At 46.4% G+C, this 15,954-nt stretch overlaps 1 protein-coding gene across 10 annotated transcripts in view; it reads left to right on the top strand.

The window, feature by feature from the left end:
- Positions 1-15,954, top strand: part of LOC135091258 (disks large homolog 5-like) — a 78,384-nt gene that overhangs the window by 41,188 nt on the left and 21,242 nt on the right. For 4 of the 10 annotated variants that reach the window (XM_063988733.1, XM_063988728.1, XM_063988729.1 and 1 more), the window contains exons 2-7: positions 1,212-1,399; positions 8,856-8,973; positions 9,655-9,757; positions 10,116-10,233; positions 10,635-10,736; positions 12,672-12,698. In XM_063988733.1, coding sequence (XP_063844803.1) covers positions 1,212-1,399; positions 8,856-8,973; positions 9,655-9,757; positions 10,116-10,233; positions 10,635-10,736; positions 12,672-12,698 — 656 coding nt within the window. Of the gene's footprint in view, positions 154-1,211; positions 1,400-4,650; positions 5,434-6,095; positions 6,119-8,855; positions 8,974-9,654; positions 9,758-10,115; positions 10,234-10,634; positions 10,737-12,671; positions 12,699-15,328; positions 15,341-15,954 lie in introns of those variants that run through there. The other 6 variants (XM_063988730.1, XM_063988727.1, XM_063988732.1 and 3 more) reach the window with 5 other exon arrangements.

The following is a 15,954-nucleotide window of genomic DNA, read 5'->3' as shown; positions in this document are numbered from 1 at the left end:
TCAAGGAGAAGGAGGAGGAGATTCACAGAGACTAGGTGATGTGGAGGTTCATGTGGAGACCGCTACCTCCACCCAACAACCCCTCTCACCTCCACTCCATCTCCACCACCTCTCGCTTCCTACTCCGCCTCCACCACCATCAAGACCATCAAGGTAGAGTAGGGATGCTGTGTACCTGTCTGTTTGTACCTGTCACCTGTCCACCTGTTCACCCAAGCCGTCACCCTGAACGAGAACATGGCTGGGAGGGCGTGACCGGGAATGGGGGGGAATGGGAAGGGGTGCGAGTTACTTGTACTGTACTTAGATGAGTTACAAGAGGTTAGGTTCGTTTTAGGTGTGAGTGTGTGTGTGTGGTGTGTGTGTGTGTGTGTGTGTGTGTGTGTGTGGTGTGTGTGTGTGTGTGTGTGTGTTCGTTTGTCCGCACGTCTATCCGTCCGTTCATTTTGACCACCGTCGCCACTACTACCTCCTCCTCCTCCTCCTCCTCCTCCTCCTCCTCCTCCTCCTCCTCCTCCTCCTCCTCCTCCTCCTCCTCCTCTTCCTCCTCCTCCTCCTCCTCGTGTCACTCCCAGCCTCTTTCCCGTTACCTAAGACAGCCTTCCCCACAACGGAGCGACGTCACAGCTTCTACCTTCCCCAAACTATATTTTTAACATCCCGACGAGGCTACAGCAGGAGGGACTTTTGGGACCCCGACTGTTCCTCTGGCCTGCTGTGTCTTCCTCCTCCTTCCTTCCCTTAGACCCCGCTGTGCTGAGATGGGGAAGAGGGAAGTGATAGTGGAAATTCGTGGTAATTTCTCTTGGCATTTGATTGCTGTTTGGTTAGGCTTGTTAGGTTGAGGCATGTTTCACTCACCATGCGAGAGAAGGCTTGGCTATGTGGTGGATTTGTTTCCTCTTTCAGTTTTTAATCTTTTGGGGTGGTGAGTCGACGTGTGTGTGCGTGTGTGTGTGTAAGTGTGTGTGTAAGTGTGTGCGTGTACAGAATTGAGTGTTATCGCTATGTTACGGTCCTTGTGATGGCGACGCCCTTTGTGTGACGACTGCATGGCTTAGATAGACTGAATGTGAGAGTGGCATTATGCTGTATGTATGTAATGAATCAGGATACCTGTGTGTCTGTGCGTGTGTGTCTGCGTGTGTACGAGTGTCACCACCCCCCAAGGCAGCCCGACACGCGCCTTAACGACATACTTTCCTTGACAGGTTCGTTGGTGGGGATGACAAGTGACAGCGAGTGTGAAGACAAGAAGAGCTCCGCCTCCTCCACGGGCGCCACGGAAGGAGGCAGGGTGTTCTCCTCCGCCTCGCCCCAGACCACCGCCGCCCTCGTCAGCTCCCACGACTACAACATGGAGCAGAGCAACGTGGCCCTTCTGCGTGCTGAGCTCAAGGTGGGTGTGCTGGGAGAGAGGGAGAGAGAGAGAGAGAGGGAGAGGAAGGCAGGCACGTGTTCAGTAATCCTTTGCTCTCCCGCCTCGTCTGTTTTCGAAGGCTACTTAGATGATTAACCAGCTTTCAAGAGTGTTTCTCCTGTTAATGATACAGAAGTCCCGTTAATGTGTCACTAGAACTGTAAAAACATCCTTGAAATTGCTTTGCTGTTTTCAAAGGCCAAGTAGATTATCAAGACTATTTCTCCTGATACTAATGCCGAAATCTCGTTAATCTGCCACTAGAAATGTAAAAACACCCTTAAAAACCCGTGTCACTTAAACTGTATAGAACCTTTTGAAAGCAGTGAGGGTACGGCGCGGAAGTGTTTCAGAGAGAGAGAGAGAGAGAGAGAGAGAGAGAGAGTGAGAGAGAGAGAGAGAGAGAGAGAGACTGTACATAGGAGCTACGTCATATTTTACGAGACAAGGTAGTGTTTGCCAGCGATAGGGAAAAGGCGGCTGGAGCGAGCGGCCTCCTTACCTCAGCCGGATAGGAGAAGACAGGGAGGAGGAAACGAGATGGAGATAAAAGAAGCAGGGCAAAAGAAAACAGGGGGATTGAGCGAGAGGTGCGGAGATTGATGGGAAGCATGGAGAGAATTATAGGAGGGGAGAAGGAAGGGAGCGAGGAGGAAGAGGGGGGGAGGAAAGGGAGATGAAAGAAATGAGAAGGATTTTCGATATTTTGAAGGTTTTTACATGAGAGAGAGAGAGAGAGAGAGAGAGAGAGAGAGAGAGAGAGAGAGAGAGAGAGAGAGAGAGAGCGGCATAGCATTGGACAGTCCTTGTGTGTTACTGGTGAGAAAGTTGAAACACTCCCCGTATTCTGAAACATTTTTCCCTGCGCCGCATCTCCACTTCTTTCAAAGACTCTGGATGAAATTGCACGAGCTTTTAATGGGAGTTTTAAGATTTCATTGACAGATTAGCAAGATTTCTACACTATCAACAGGAGAAACACATTTAGGAACCCGGCTAACCATCTCTGTGGCCTTAAAATTTAGCCGCGGTGGGAGAGTAAAGCGATTTAAGTGTATTTTTAATGTTCTAGTAACAGGTTAGCAAGATTTCTACGTTATTAATGGGAAAAAAAAGCACCCTTGAAAAAACAGGCTAGTCATTTCTGCGACCTTGGAAAATAGTCATTGTGGAGAAAGGAGAGTGCTTCTCAATACAGGCCTTTTAATAAGTTGCGCGGGATTTTTAAGGATGTTTTAAGACTATTGACAAATTAGCAAGATTTCTATACTATCAACAGGAGAAACGCTCTTGGGAACCCGGCTAACCATCTCTGTGACCTTGGAAATTAGTCGTGGCGTTGAGAGCGAAGTGTTTCTCAATAAGGGCGTGAGTCAGTGGGAAAAAGAAAAGGTGGACAGAAACACGACCTCATTTAAGACAGGAATTTCAAGGCATTGCAAACTTAAATTGTATCTTTTTTTTTTTTGTGGGATTCAGGGATGATTACCGTGCCTTTTCATTCCTTCCTTCCTTCCTTCCTTCCTTCCTTCCTTCCTTCCTTCCTTCCTTCCTTCCTTCCTTCCTTCCTCTTTCTCTCTCTTGAATCTATCTTTTTTTTTTTTCATTTCCTGCCTTCCTGAGCAAACAAAAAACAAAAAAACTTAGACAAACGATTAAAGAAGGAAGATATATGGACAGGGACGACTGGTGGACCTAAATAATATGCAAAATTCTACAGGAACCATCACACCCAAGCCCTTTTATATCTTACAGCTTCCCTCACGCCCCTGGTTAAGTAAGGTTACTCTGCTCTACATACAAATACTTCCACGCCTTTGCCATGCACAGAACGAACTCACTGACCGCTGCGAGGAGAGTGGTGGGGGGCGGGAGGGGGGTCGGCGCTGAGTGGGGAAGGAGGAGAGGGGAGGAAAGGGGAGGGGAGCAAGGGTGAAATTTTCCTGGAGGGAGAGGAGGAGGGAGAAGTAATGAGGGCTGAGGAAGAGGAGGATAAGGAGAAGATGGAGCATATTGGAGGGAGGGGGCTGGTGTGGGTGGTGAGATAGGGGTGGTAGGTGGTCTTGAGAGGGGGGAGGGAAGAAGGGAGGGGGGACTGAAGAAAAGAGGTCATCAGGTATAGGATAACCGAATGGAGACAAGAGAGAGAGAGAGAGAGAGAGAAAGAGAGAGAGAGAGAATTAGTTTTAATAGCAAAACCCAAAACCGCTTTTATCCGAACTGTGTGTGTTTGTGTATGTTTATTCTTACTCTTTATTGGTTTCACAAATAAAGTAGACAAATAGATAGATAGATAGATAAATAGATAGATATGTAGATAGATAGATATAGATAGATAGATAGATAGATAGATATAGATATGACAGGTGAATGGATGGATAGATAGATAAAACCAAACACACGCCATGTTTGGAGTGATCCGCGGCTCTAGTTGAAGTGGAAGGAAGGAGAGGAGAGAGGGAGAGGGAGGTGAGGGAGGACACAGCTCGCGTCACGGTAACAGTGAGGGCGGGACTCAGAGGCTCGGCTGCTGCTTACTGGCAAGGCTCAGTGGAAGATAAGAGGCTGAGACTTGTTCGATGCGTCTGCCTTTGTCCCTTTGTCTTCAGCCTCGACTGCTTGTTTCGTCGCCCTAATTATTTTCTTTAACCCTCAGTCATCTCTCTCTCTCTCTCTCTCTCTCTCTCTCTCTCTCTCTCTCTCTCTCTCTCTCTCTCTCTCTCTGGTATCTTGTGGTGGTGACAGTCGTGGTGGCTGTATCCTTCACCACGTCTCACAGTTCGCGGCGTTGATGAGGTCATGGTGAGAGGGACGCGTGTGATGAACATGGGCAGTAGTGGTGGTGGCGGTGGTGATGGCACGGGAGGGAGGGCGGGAGGGAGGGAGGGCATGAGGGCGGGTGGGGCGGGGCGGGGCGGGTGGCGCTGAGGGTCAGACGAGCAGTGCCTCACAACACAACTACTTGAGGCAATAAAGACGCTCTCCTAGAGAACTGCGTCACAACCCTGCCATTTCCTAACTCCTCCCGCTCCCTGCCCCCCTCGCCGCCCTCCTGCCCTGCCTGCACCAGCCCACGCCCTTTTCGCCCCTCACTTCCTCTTCTTTCCCACCCCAACACTTCCCCGGCAGGGCAGGTCTGTCATCAAGGACTTCTCTCCATCCTTCCAAGGACTTCTTCTCCTCCCTCCCTCCCCCACCCTCGCCAAATGGTGTAGGATGACGTGAGTGGATTGGGCGGCAAGGCGGGCAGGGCCGGGGCAGTGTGGCGGTGCCTGTGCGGCAGTGAGCGTGGCGGTGCCGCGCACAACGCCTCCCCTCACTGCCTCGCGTCCCCCAGAGATTCCATCACTCGTCAACACTTGTCTTGGCGGCCAGCTGTGCCCCGCCACGGTGCATCGCCTCACCACGCACAGCAGCGCCTCCGTCAGTGTCCCGCGGCCCGCTGTGCAGCGCCAGATGACCTTGGCGCGTTAGGGCCCGTGGCTCGTGACTCGTGGCTCGTGGGGCGGGGCGGGAGTGTCAGTGGTTGTGCTCAGTTGGTGCGTGCCTCCTCCTCCACGCTCCTCGCGCCGCCCATGGTTGGCGAGGGAGAGGTTCCCGCGAAGACCCCGTGGGCGTGCAGCATGCTGGCAGAGGGCGGTGGGCGTGGTTACGGGCCAGTGGCGGGCGTGTCTAAGGCGCGCCCGCCCCTGAGCACCAAGCTGCGACTGTTACCGGCCCGCTTGCCGCGCCCCAGCCTGGCCGCCATCAGGAGGCGCGTGTGGGTGAGCGAGAGCCAGGGCCAGGATGCCCCCGTGCAGGAACCGCGCCCCTCCGTGCCGCCCCCCACGCACCGTCCCTCCCTGGCCGCGGGAGCCAAGCTGGTGTCCCGGGGCAGCGCCCTGCGGCAGGGACTGTGGTCAGCTGTGCGGGCCATGAGGAGACACCCTGAGGCCGCCCTCGGGGCAGTGCGAGCCATCACTCGCCGCCACAAGTGGCCGCCCCAGGCAGCGGCCAACGCCGCCACTCCCGCGGTGAGTCATTCTGCGGGCCGTGCATGGCAGCGGCACCCTCGCCACTAGGCAGGCGCGGCGTGCCCAGTGTTGCCCTGACGCGGGGCACCCTCCAGATGAGCGCCAGGCCACTCCTCGCAGGCTCAGCCTGTGTGGTGCAGAGCGGTGCCTGCTGCTGGTGGTGCTAGGTGGTGGTAGTGGTGGTGGTGGTGGCGGTGGTGCACCCACCACCACGCAGGGCAGGGAGTCACGCCACACTCACAGGACGGAGTGTGGCGTCCACCACCAGGCTCGCCACTCGCTGCTGTCTTGTCTGGCCTGGTCAAACTTACTGCTACTTGATGCTTCAGTGTGTGTGTGTGTGTGTGTGTGCGCCCTTGCTATCAGCCGCACACCACTCCCTACACCCACCACTGCACAACTCTCTCTCTCTCTCTCTCTCTCTCTCTCTCTCTCTCTCTCTCTCTCTCTCTCTCTCTCTCTCTCTCTCTCATTATGACACATTTACCAGGCTAAACACCGAGCACCCCACACCACCGCACCACACCACCCATCACCGCATGAGACCACCACCATATCACATCACACCACAACCACACCACACCACACCACAACACGTCACCACCAGCTGCTCCTCATTCACAGTGGATCATGTTACTCTCCAGACCACCACCACCACCACCACCACCGTTGCCTAACCCACAAGGTGACTTTTGCCTCACTTCTCTTCCATCACTTTATATTTCTTCCTCGTCCTGCTCGTCTGCTCTGCGCCTTGTCCCTTCTCTCCTTTCCCTTCATAGCCTCAATTTTTTTTCTCTCTCTCACTCTCTCGCTCCTCTTCTTTCATTTTGTTTCCTAGTTTTCCTCACTAACGTTCCTCTCTCACTCTCTCTCGCTCCTCTTCTTTCATTTTGTTTCCTAGTTTTCCTCACTAACGTTCCTCTCTCACTCTCTCTCGCTCCTGTTCTTTCATTTTGTTTCTTTGTTTTTCCTTCCTCCTTCCTTTCATTAGCGTACATTGCCTTACTTGTCTTACTTATCCTACATCCTATCTTGTCTCTTGCACTTGTTCTGAAACACTCCGCGCTGCACCTCCATTACTTTCAAAAGGCTCTAACTGAAGTGACACGGGTTTTAATTAAGGCTGTTTTTTTACGGTTCTAGTGACAGGTAAACAAGATTCCTACATTATTAATAGGACAAACACTCGAGAACTTGACTAATAAGCTCTGTGGCCTTGAAAAATAGCCGTGGTGAGAGAGCAATGCTTTTCAGAATACCGGAGAATATATTCCTTCCTCCGCTTCTCTCTCCTCTTCCCCTACTTATCACTTCTGTCTCATATGTACTTGGTTATTATCTTACCCTCCATTTGATCTTCCTTTTATCCTTTCCCTCAGCCTCTCGTCCCCTCCCCTCACCCTCACATCATCCTTCATTCCCCCTCACCCGTATCGACTCATCTCATCACCACCCCCAGCTGTGTCCCTCGGCTTCATTTCATGCCAACGTTAAAAAAATACGATAGATGATGAAATGCCAGGCCCTCAAGCAGCCATCGTGCAGCGTGACGGGATGGGTATTGTAAAGGATAACCGTGTGTGTGTGTGTGTGTGTGTGTGTGTGAGTGACTAAGGATCTAAAACACTTCAACACCACACCTCTACTTTCAAAAGGCTGTAGCTGAAGTGACACGGGTTTTTAATTAAGGGTGTTCTTATGGCTCTAGTGACAGATTAAAAAGATTTCTACATTATTAACAGGACAAACACTTGAGAACCAGGCTCATCATCTCTGTGGCCTTTGAAGATAATCGTGGTGGGAGAGCAAAGCGTTTCTGGAGACGAGGCTAAGTCAACTTCACTTCTCCCAACCCGCACCGCCACAATGCTTCTGTCAAATACACAGGATTATCACAAGCCACATACCAGACCTGTTCAGTTCTCCAGCTCCCTCCTTGGCTATATTCTACTGGACAACTTGAGGAATGCGAAATAAATGCAGCAGTCTTATTTTTGGCATGTGAGAATAGGCAAAAATGAGATGGTTTAGTCACGTAGCAAGAGGAGAACAGCAGAAACCGATTGAAAGAGTGTGAAGAAAATCAGTTGAGGGGAGAAGATCGAGGGGAAGACAGAGAGTGAGATGGAGGGATGGAATTGTGATAGAACTGCAAAGGATGGGAGGCACAGGAAGATGCAAGGGACAAAAACAGCTGAAGGGGACTCATGCATGGCGCCAACCACTCACTCAGGGGAAACGGCCAAAGGAGAACAAGAATCGCAAGTGTGGGATGTTGAGGTGTAGAGCGAGACCGCTATTGCAACCACGGCGCTATTGACTTCGTGTATAGAGAAACAAATAAATTTAATAAGAGAAGCTGTTTATTGGGACAAGGGTGTTATTTGGTCTGAGTCACGGTGGCGCCTCGGGAAAGAAAGGCCAAGGAGAATAAAGAAGTGACTGGTTTCCTGCTTCCTGTCTTTGAGGTGGTAACGGGAGAGTTGTGCTTCGTGGCTCCTCTTTATCTCCCGACCAGCTGGGACCATATTCTGAACACTGCGCCGCATCTCCACTACATTCAGAAGGCTCTAGTTGAAGTGACAGGGGTTTTTAAGGGTGTTTTTTATGGTTTTAGCGACAGATTAGCAAGATTTTTACGTTATTAACAGGAGAAACAGTATTAAGAACCCGGCTAGTCATCTCTGTAGCCTTTGAAAAATAGTCGTGGTGAGAGAGCAGAGCGTTTCAAAATACGGTCCACAGTTTTTGTATGTGGAATCCAAAATAATTGGACTTGGATGACTCAATAGTTTGCCCAGAAATAAACAGTATCAGGAAATTAATTTGCTAAGGTTACTTCTATAAATACCCAAATATTTTTAGTTCACGGTGAGGGAAGGAGAAATTGTAGGTTAAGGTTGCTTCTACAACACCCAAAGCCTTTTAGTTCACGGTGAGGGAAGCAGAAAGCCTCACCATTAACAACAGACAGGACATCCTATACCCTGCTGCCCCTTCCACCTTCAGCCAGTTGCCTACGAACCAGATTTTCCTGTTTCTCCTCCTGCAGGGGAATTGACTCACACACCAGTCTATACTGAAGGGATTGAGGCACAAGTGATGGATGCTACTTATGGATTTGTGTTTTGTATGAATCTGCTGCTTGCTTCTATTACAAATCATCAGTTTAAGGGGGGGGAGAGGGATAAGAGAAGAATGTATTGATGTGCAGTATTTTGTGTTTTATATATCATGTCTAGTAATTTTATATCAGAACAACATTAGTGAGTAAATTATTGATCTATCTATATCTGTCTGTCTATCTATCTATCTATCTATCAGTGTGTGTGTGTGTATGTGTGTGAAGAGCTCATTGATGGGGATGTGGCAGTGCATTGATATGTGTGAAAGGAATCACCAAGGCTGTGGTGTTTCAGATTGTGACCACAGACCGGGACATCATGAAGAAGGAGCTGAAGAAGGTGAGCCGTGAGAGGGACGAGGCGCTCAACAAGCTGGCAACAGTGCAACACTCAGACCAGCCAGCCAACTATGGTAAGATGCAACACTTTACTCTTCATTGTCAGCCTCACCCCACACCACCTCCACCTTATGACTTTCTCCTGGCTCTTATCAGTCACTTGTTCTCATAAGCTTCAGTGAAAACCAACCTTTTACTGTCACTCACTTGTCAGCCTCACTCCAGACCACCTTCTCCACCTTATCACAGTTTCTCAAGTTATTCACTAGTTCATATAAAACTATAGTGATTATTTCCTTCAGCTTTTTTTATCTGTCAGCCTCACTCCAGACCTCCTCATTCTCTTTATGATTACTTCTCTTAACTCTTTATCATCTAGTTGTTCATATAAGGAGTGGATGAATGCATTGCCTGAAGAAGCTGTGTGTGCAAGGAGCATTTGTAGCTTTAAACATTAATGTGACAAACTTACTTTAAAAGGTGGGACATTGTGACTCATTCCATTGTGACTCATTACATGAAGAATACAATTAGATGAGAATGGGTTAGGTAAGAAATTCATGCCTGCTCATATCTGTGTTGACAAGCAAGCCATCATCTGGGCAAGCAGGGAGCAAACACTGCCACGTATGTCATCCCAGAATTAATGAGTTGTACCTGACACCTTTCACCTCACTGTGCCATGTTCCTTGTTGGGTGATCTCTGTGTGTTATGCCTCTTTCTGGGTGACTAAAGAATGCTCTGGCCCCTGCAGGAACCCTCAAGCAAGGGGACAAGACCCAGGCTTCCTCCAGGGACTATGAGAACCTCAAGATGCAGTGTGAGAAGGCCATGGCAGAGGTGCAGGGCCTCCTCAAGTAAGTGTTGGGTGCTTGTACTTGTCTCTGCCTGTCCTTGCTCCCTTTGCTGTATCTTCTCAGTACATTGCTAAGAGAAGGCTTTAGATATTCTAGCCTTCCGAATAATGTAGGTAAATAATTCTTGCCTCTCTGTATATTCCTGTTCCCTTTCCTTATGTCTGTATACTTTGCTAGACCTTGAAAAATGTCATTTATTTATCTTCCCTGCTGGCAAAACATGGGAATTGCCAGAAAGTGCAAGAACACATCTATTTATCCTTGAAAGATGCCATTTATCTATCATCCCTCCCTGAAAGGCATCATTTATCTATTTTCCCCTCCTGAGAGACATCACTTATCAATCTTCCCCCGGCAGGCAAAACATGGAGATCACCAGGAAGTATGAGAACACCCTGAAGGATGTGGACTACTACAGGAAGCAGGAGAGGGCGGCTTACACAGCCCTGCAGAACCTGAGGATGCAATATGAGGAGGTCAGTCTTGCCAAGCGTTGAAACAAGTTTGAAGTGATGCATCTAACTGACCATATGTTTTGTAATTGTTTGTGGTTCAGTTTCATCCAGGTGGCTCTTGGTTTTAGTGATATACAGGGGCTTCCGGGCAGGTGAATGGAAGTTGTGTAAAAAAAAAAAAAAAAGAGAGGTTAATTTATGTTTTTTTTTTTTTTTTTGGGGGGGGGGGTGAGTTCAATACTTTCATTCTGTGCAGTGTAAGATGTTAGGTCTCTCTCTCTCTCTCTCTCTCTCTCTCTCTCTCTCTCTCTCTCTCTCTCTCTCTCTCTCTCTCTCTCTCTCTCTCTCTCTCTCTCTCTCTCTCTCTCTCTCTCTCTCTCTCTCTCTCTCTCTCTCTGAAGAGTGTTGTCTCTCCCTCACAGGTGGTGGCTGAGAAACAGAAGTTAGAGCGAGAGGTCACCTCGCTGCAGACAATAATGGAAGATGATCGTAAAGAGATCGCTGACCTTCGCCGGCAACAGCAGGTCAGCAACCTACTAGTACGAGCGTTTTCGATCGTAGATGGAGCATCACAAAACTAATCACTAACCCAGGCAAAGTGACTGGTTTTACAGCAATTCTTTTGGTATACTCACCTTTTAATTTCTCTGAGCTCAGTCTGCACTCAGATTTGTAATGAATTCAGCAACTTTGAGTCTTGAATGGTTTGAGGTCACTCCAAGCCGCTCCTGTTGAGTCAATCGAGGGTCACACCCCACATGCTGAGATACAAAGTTGCCGCCCGTGTTGCACATTCTGGCTCCTGTAACTCACTAGTGATATTGTCTCCCCCAACACTCCATGATGCTTCTCATCTGTTGTCCAAATCCATGATAAATGACTGATTCTATTCCAAGACTTGCAGTCCATAAGGCCCTGCAAAGAAGGATCTCAGTAGGTGTGCCTTGTATTCTATGTGATTCTTCTTGTTTCTGGCAAACAATTTATGCACATCAATTTACAAAATATCCCTTCAACCAAGCACATTTCTTCCTGCTCCCATTCACTGTCAGCTTCTGGAATCATTACATAATTGTTGCTGTGTTAGTGCAACACTATAGATAGAGCAAGTGTCCATCGCAAACTTCTTTTCAGTGTCCCCCCATCACTGTTCATAAATTATAGTTGTGTATATATATATATATATATATATATATATATATATATATATATATATATATATATATATATATATATATATATATATATATATATATATATATATATATATATTCACACACACTTTATAATCCCTGTATGTCAATATGAACAATTTTGTTTGTGTATTATGGTATCTTCTTGCTTTTTTGGGTGGTGGTGGTGGTGGTGGTGGTGGTGGTGGTGGTGGTGGTGGAAGAGGAGGAACTAGTAGTATAAGGTCTATATAAGTGAGAGAAGAAGTTGTTATATGTATTCATTGCATATATATATATATATATATATATATATATATATATATATATATATATATATATATATATATATATATATATATATATATATATATATATATATATATATATATATATATATATATATATATATATATATATATATATATATGATAAAGTCCATGCAGGGTTGTCCATGGTTTGCAGTAATGGATGTTTCACAGTCCAGTAGGTGATTGTTAATGGGTGTGCAGGGAGGTGAGCACTGAGGTCTTGCCGCAGTGTGCACACACACACACACACACACACACACACACACACACACACACACACACACACACACACACACACACACACACACAGTGTGGGGACAGTCTTGCTGGGGAGGTGTTGCCGCACTGCACACACACACACACACACACACACACACACACACACACACACACACACACACACACTGTGGGGGACAGTCCTGCTGCTAATGTTCATGTCTTTACTGGCTCATAATGATTCATTGACAACCTGAAGGTGCAGGTAACCCAAGATCTTATTTCCCTTAAAAGTGATGATGAAAGTGTGATAAAGCAACAAACTTTGCTGTCAGTAGTCCTTCATTATCTGTGCATGACTGTTGATAATTCACTTTCTCTTGGATTTGTTGACATTGATAAAATTATGTGAATTTGAGACTTGTGTCCAATATGCTAGCTCCCTCTCTCATATATGTAGACTTTATTTGTACTGACCCATAACCCTCCATGTTTCAGTATGGGATTTGTTGTTCCCTGCTTCACTAGGAAGGCATCAGAACCCTTTGTTTCACTGGTTGAACTCTGCACAAGCAAATCATTCTTGTTACAAGTTGTCACTATGCCTTGTGTTGAACATGACTAGTATCTGTTGAAGGTTGAAGTAACTGTGTGATGTGCAGAATGTAAATTGCTGCTGCCATCATAGTTGAACATACTCCCACCACATTGCTTAACAGACCCAGTCCTAACCTACCCCCTCTCTCTCCCCTGCCCTCAGAAGGTTAGATTCCCGCTCAAAAGACAGGTGGGTCTTCTTGCCCCCTTACTTGATCAGAGGTGCATGCCTTGCTGTTAACACTGTAATCTGCCGTGGCTGTGGCAACGCTGCCTGTTCCCACGGGCCACGGCGCTTCACCAGTAACTTGCTGACTGTAATAGAATGTTGTGCACTGAATGCTCTGATACAAAACTGTGTACAGAAAACAACAACTCACTTTGAATTACAAGATTCTATTATTTTCAGCCAGTCTTTCTGTTTGTTTTTGTCCGTCAGTCTTGGTTTCCGTCTTTTCATCTGTTCCTGTCAGTCGGCTGGTTTATTATTTATTTATTCATTGTATATTTATGTCTGGCCAGCAGTCACTTCATTTATTACTTGTCTGTCTTTCATTCTGCATTTGCTTTTGTAATTATCCACTCACATCTGTCTTAGTTGTCAGTCAGTTCATCTACTTACCAGCTTATCTCAATTTATTTATCTAGGTATTTACTCAGAAAGCAGTTTTGCATGAGACACAAGCATGGAGTCATGAAAGGAAAATGTGTATCGTGAATGTCAGTAGCACTTCTTTTGCATTGCATTATCAGAAAGAAAAGAAGTGATAGTTGCAGCAGAATTCAGCTTATTGTGTTTCATGACTTGAGATTAGTGAAGCAGTAGTATCAGTAGTGCATAGCAGTAACTGTTGTCAATTTTTTATAGGAAATAGACCCAAACATTTTTGCATCTAGAAGCTCTGCTCATGAGAATTACTGAAGCAGCAAACTCATGCAGCTGCCGACTGCTGCCACGTCCCTGCAGCACGGGTGTGGCAGCAAGGGCGGGGATAGCCAGACGGGCACTGCACACTTGGGTTCTTGCTGGCTTGAATGTGCTAGTCACCCAGATTGTGGATGCTTCTCATGTTACTCATCACAGAGTCATTTATACACACTGGTGTCAGCGCCGCCATGTTTGATGGACTTGTTGCTGCCCGTGACTTCGAAAAACACGTCACTTGTTCACTGTACTTCAGCTCAGTGTGTGATTGTGAGGTGAGGCACGGTGATCTTGCCATGCCAGGACACATGGGCACACTGACACCATCACTGGACACTGCTCTTGCCCACTGTCAATTCTCAATTTTTTCTTTTTCTTTTTTTTCTTTATATAAGTTAAGTACTGGCTAAGGGCAGCAAAATTTATACGAAAAAAGATCCACCAAGGTGTCCTGTACTGATACTTAAAACTTGTGCTAAATTGTTAATGCATTTCTGCATAGAACACTGAAAGACACTGTATTATTTGGATACAGAGAACCTAGTGTTTTACAAATGAATGAAGCTTTTGTTATGAAAAGAACACTGGTTTGCCACTCATCTTGAAATGAGAATAAAAAAAATTGGTTTGCGACACATCTTGAAATAAGAATAAAAAGTTGGTTTGCCTGACACCTTGAAGTGCAACCAAAGCACATAGGCCAGCCATGAAGTAAGTCACCAGTCAGAGCATTGGCAGTGACAGTGTTATTGTGCTGTGTCCCTTTCTGTGGCTGGCTCACTGCTCACAATCTTACACACACCAAAGTAATAATCTTGTGACATACTGAAAATTAATGACACAACACATTTACTGCCTTACATACTGAGTTTCAGGCCCATATTCAGAAATGCTTTGCTCTCTCGACACAATCATTTCCAAAGGCCACACAGATGATTAACCAGATTCTCATGAGTGTTCCTCCTCCTAATAATGTAGAAATCTTGGTAATCTGTCAGTAGAACCATAAAAGCACCCTTAAAAATGCTTCCCTCTCTCTCACTACAACTGCTTTTAAAGGCCACAGAGTGTTTCTCCTCTTAATAATGTAGAAATCTTAGTAATCTGTTAGTAGAACCATAAAAACAACCTTTAAAACACTTTGCTCAGTTACCATGACTATTTTCAAAGGCCAGACAGATAATTAACCAGATTCTCATGACTGTTTCTCCTCTTACTGAAGCAGAAGTCTTGTTAATCTGTCAGTAGAACCATAAAAGCACCCTTGAAAATCTGTGTCACTTCAACTAGAGCCTTTTGAAAGTAGTGGAGGGTGCAGCACATAAGTGTTTCAGAATGCAGGGCCCAGTACCATATGGGATGCAGTATCTGGCCTGTGTCAAAGAGTATGGTCAGCATAATTACCACCATCAACAGGCAATCATTAAAATCCTTGATGCAAAACTAACATCTCACTCCTGTTCCCTTCCAAATGTTGAACGCTTCATGTCTCGGCCAAGATGGATTATTGCCACCAGCAGGTCAATAACTCAATTCCTTGCTGTATCTTTTGTTTTTATTGTTTAAAATTATTTATTTATATATTTATCTATTTATTTATCTATCTATTTATTTATTTATTTAAAGCTTCTTGTGCTGGCATTGTACAGGCCATAAATCTACCTTGTTTGATGTCTGTGCTTCCTCCTCTCTCTGCTTTCTGTTCCTCCATTGGTATGTTTAGTTGAGGTTAGTCCTGCTCATTGCTTATATACAAAGAGTACATGTGACAGCAGGTAACATTTGCCTAGTAACGAGTGAATAAATGACTCTTTATCTGTCTGGGAGCATCGTGCAAGTACATATCTTGCTGATTTACTTGTAATAGAGCTGTTTTTCTTTGCTGCCTCACTTAGGAGACGGTGATAGTAAGTTGTGTTACTGTTGAAGGGTCAACTTAGCTCTGTGTACGTGTAAAATATACATACATGATCTAAATGTATGCCTCTCCCTAAAAGCTACATCTCTTTGGTACTGTGTATGCCTTAATCATAGACTCATAGACGAACACTCCTCCTTTTGACCTTCTGTGATGATTGCACCTTCCCTAAACGAGCGTGGTGGTCACATGCGCCACAGTAATAAAAAGTTGACAGTTTGCATCACAAGCATGGTAGCAGATGAAGAACATGAAAGCCCCTGCACTGAGAAACTGAGTCATGTAACACCCTGCCCCCACTCAGCATTGTGCATGACCCCTGCCACTGATGTCCCCCAAGGCTGGGTCACCCGCACACCGCCCCTCCCTTGTGTTGGATGGTGTGCATTCTGCCTCAGTATGTCTTCACTCACACTGCCTCTAACTGTGTGTGTGTGTGTGTGTGTGTGTGTGTGTGTGTGTGTGTGTTCTTTTCCTTTGAATGTACACTCCTTGCTTCTATCTTCTCTTCTACTGATGTGTGTGTGTGTGTGTGTGTGTGTGTGTGTGTGTGTGTGTGTGTGTGTGTGTGTGTGTGTGTGTGTGTGTGTGTGTCTGTTATTC

Source organism: Scylla paramamosain, chromosome 37 (genome assembly GCF_035594125.1).
Source record: "Scylla paramamosain isolate STU-SP2022 chromosome 37, ASM3559412v1, whole genome shotgun sequence".
Taxonomy (NCBI): Eukaryota; Metazoa; Arthropoda; class Malacostraca; order Decapoda; family Portunidae; genus Scylla; species Scylla paramamosain.
The sequence above is the reverse complement of the archived record's forward strand: the minus strand, read 5'-3'. Positions and strand labels throughout refer to the sequence as shown.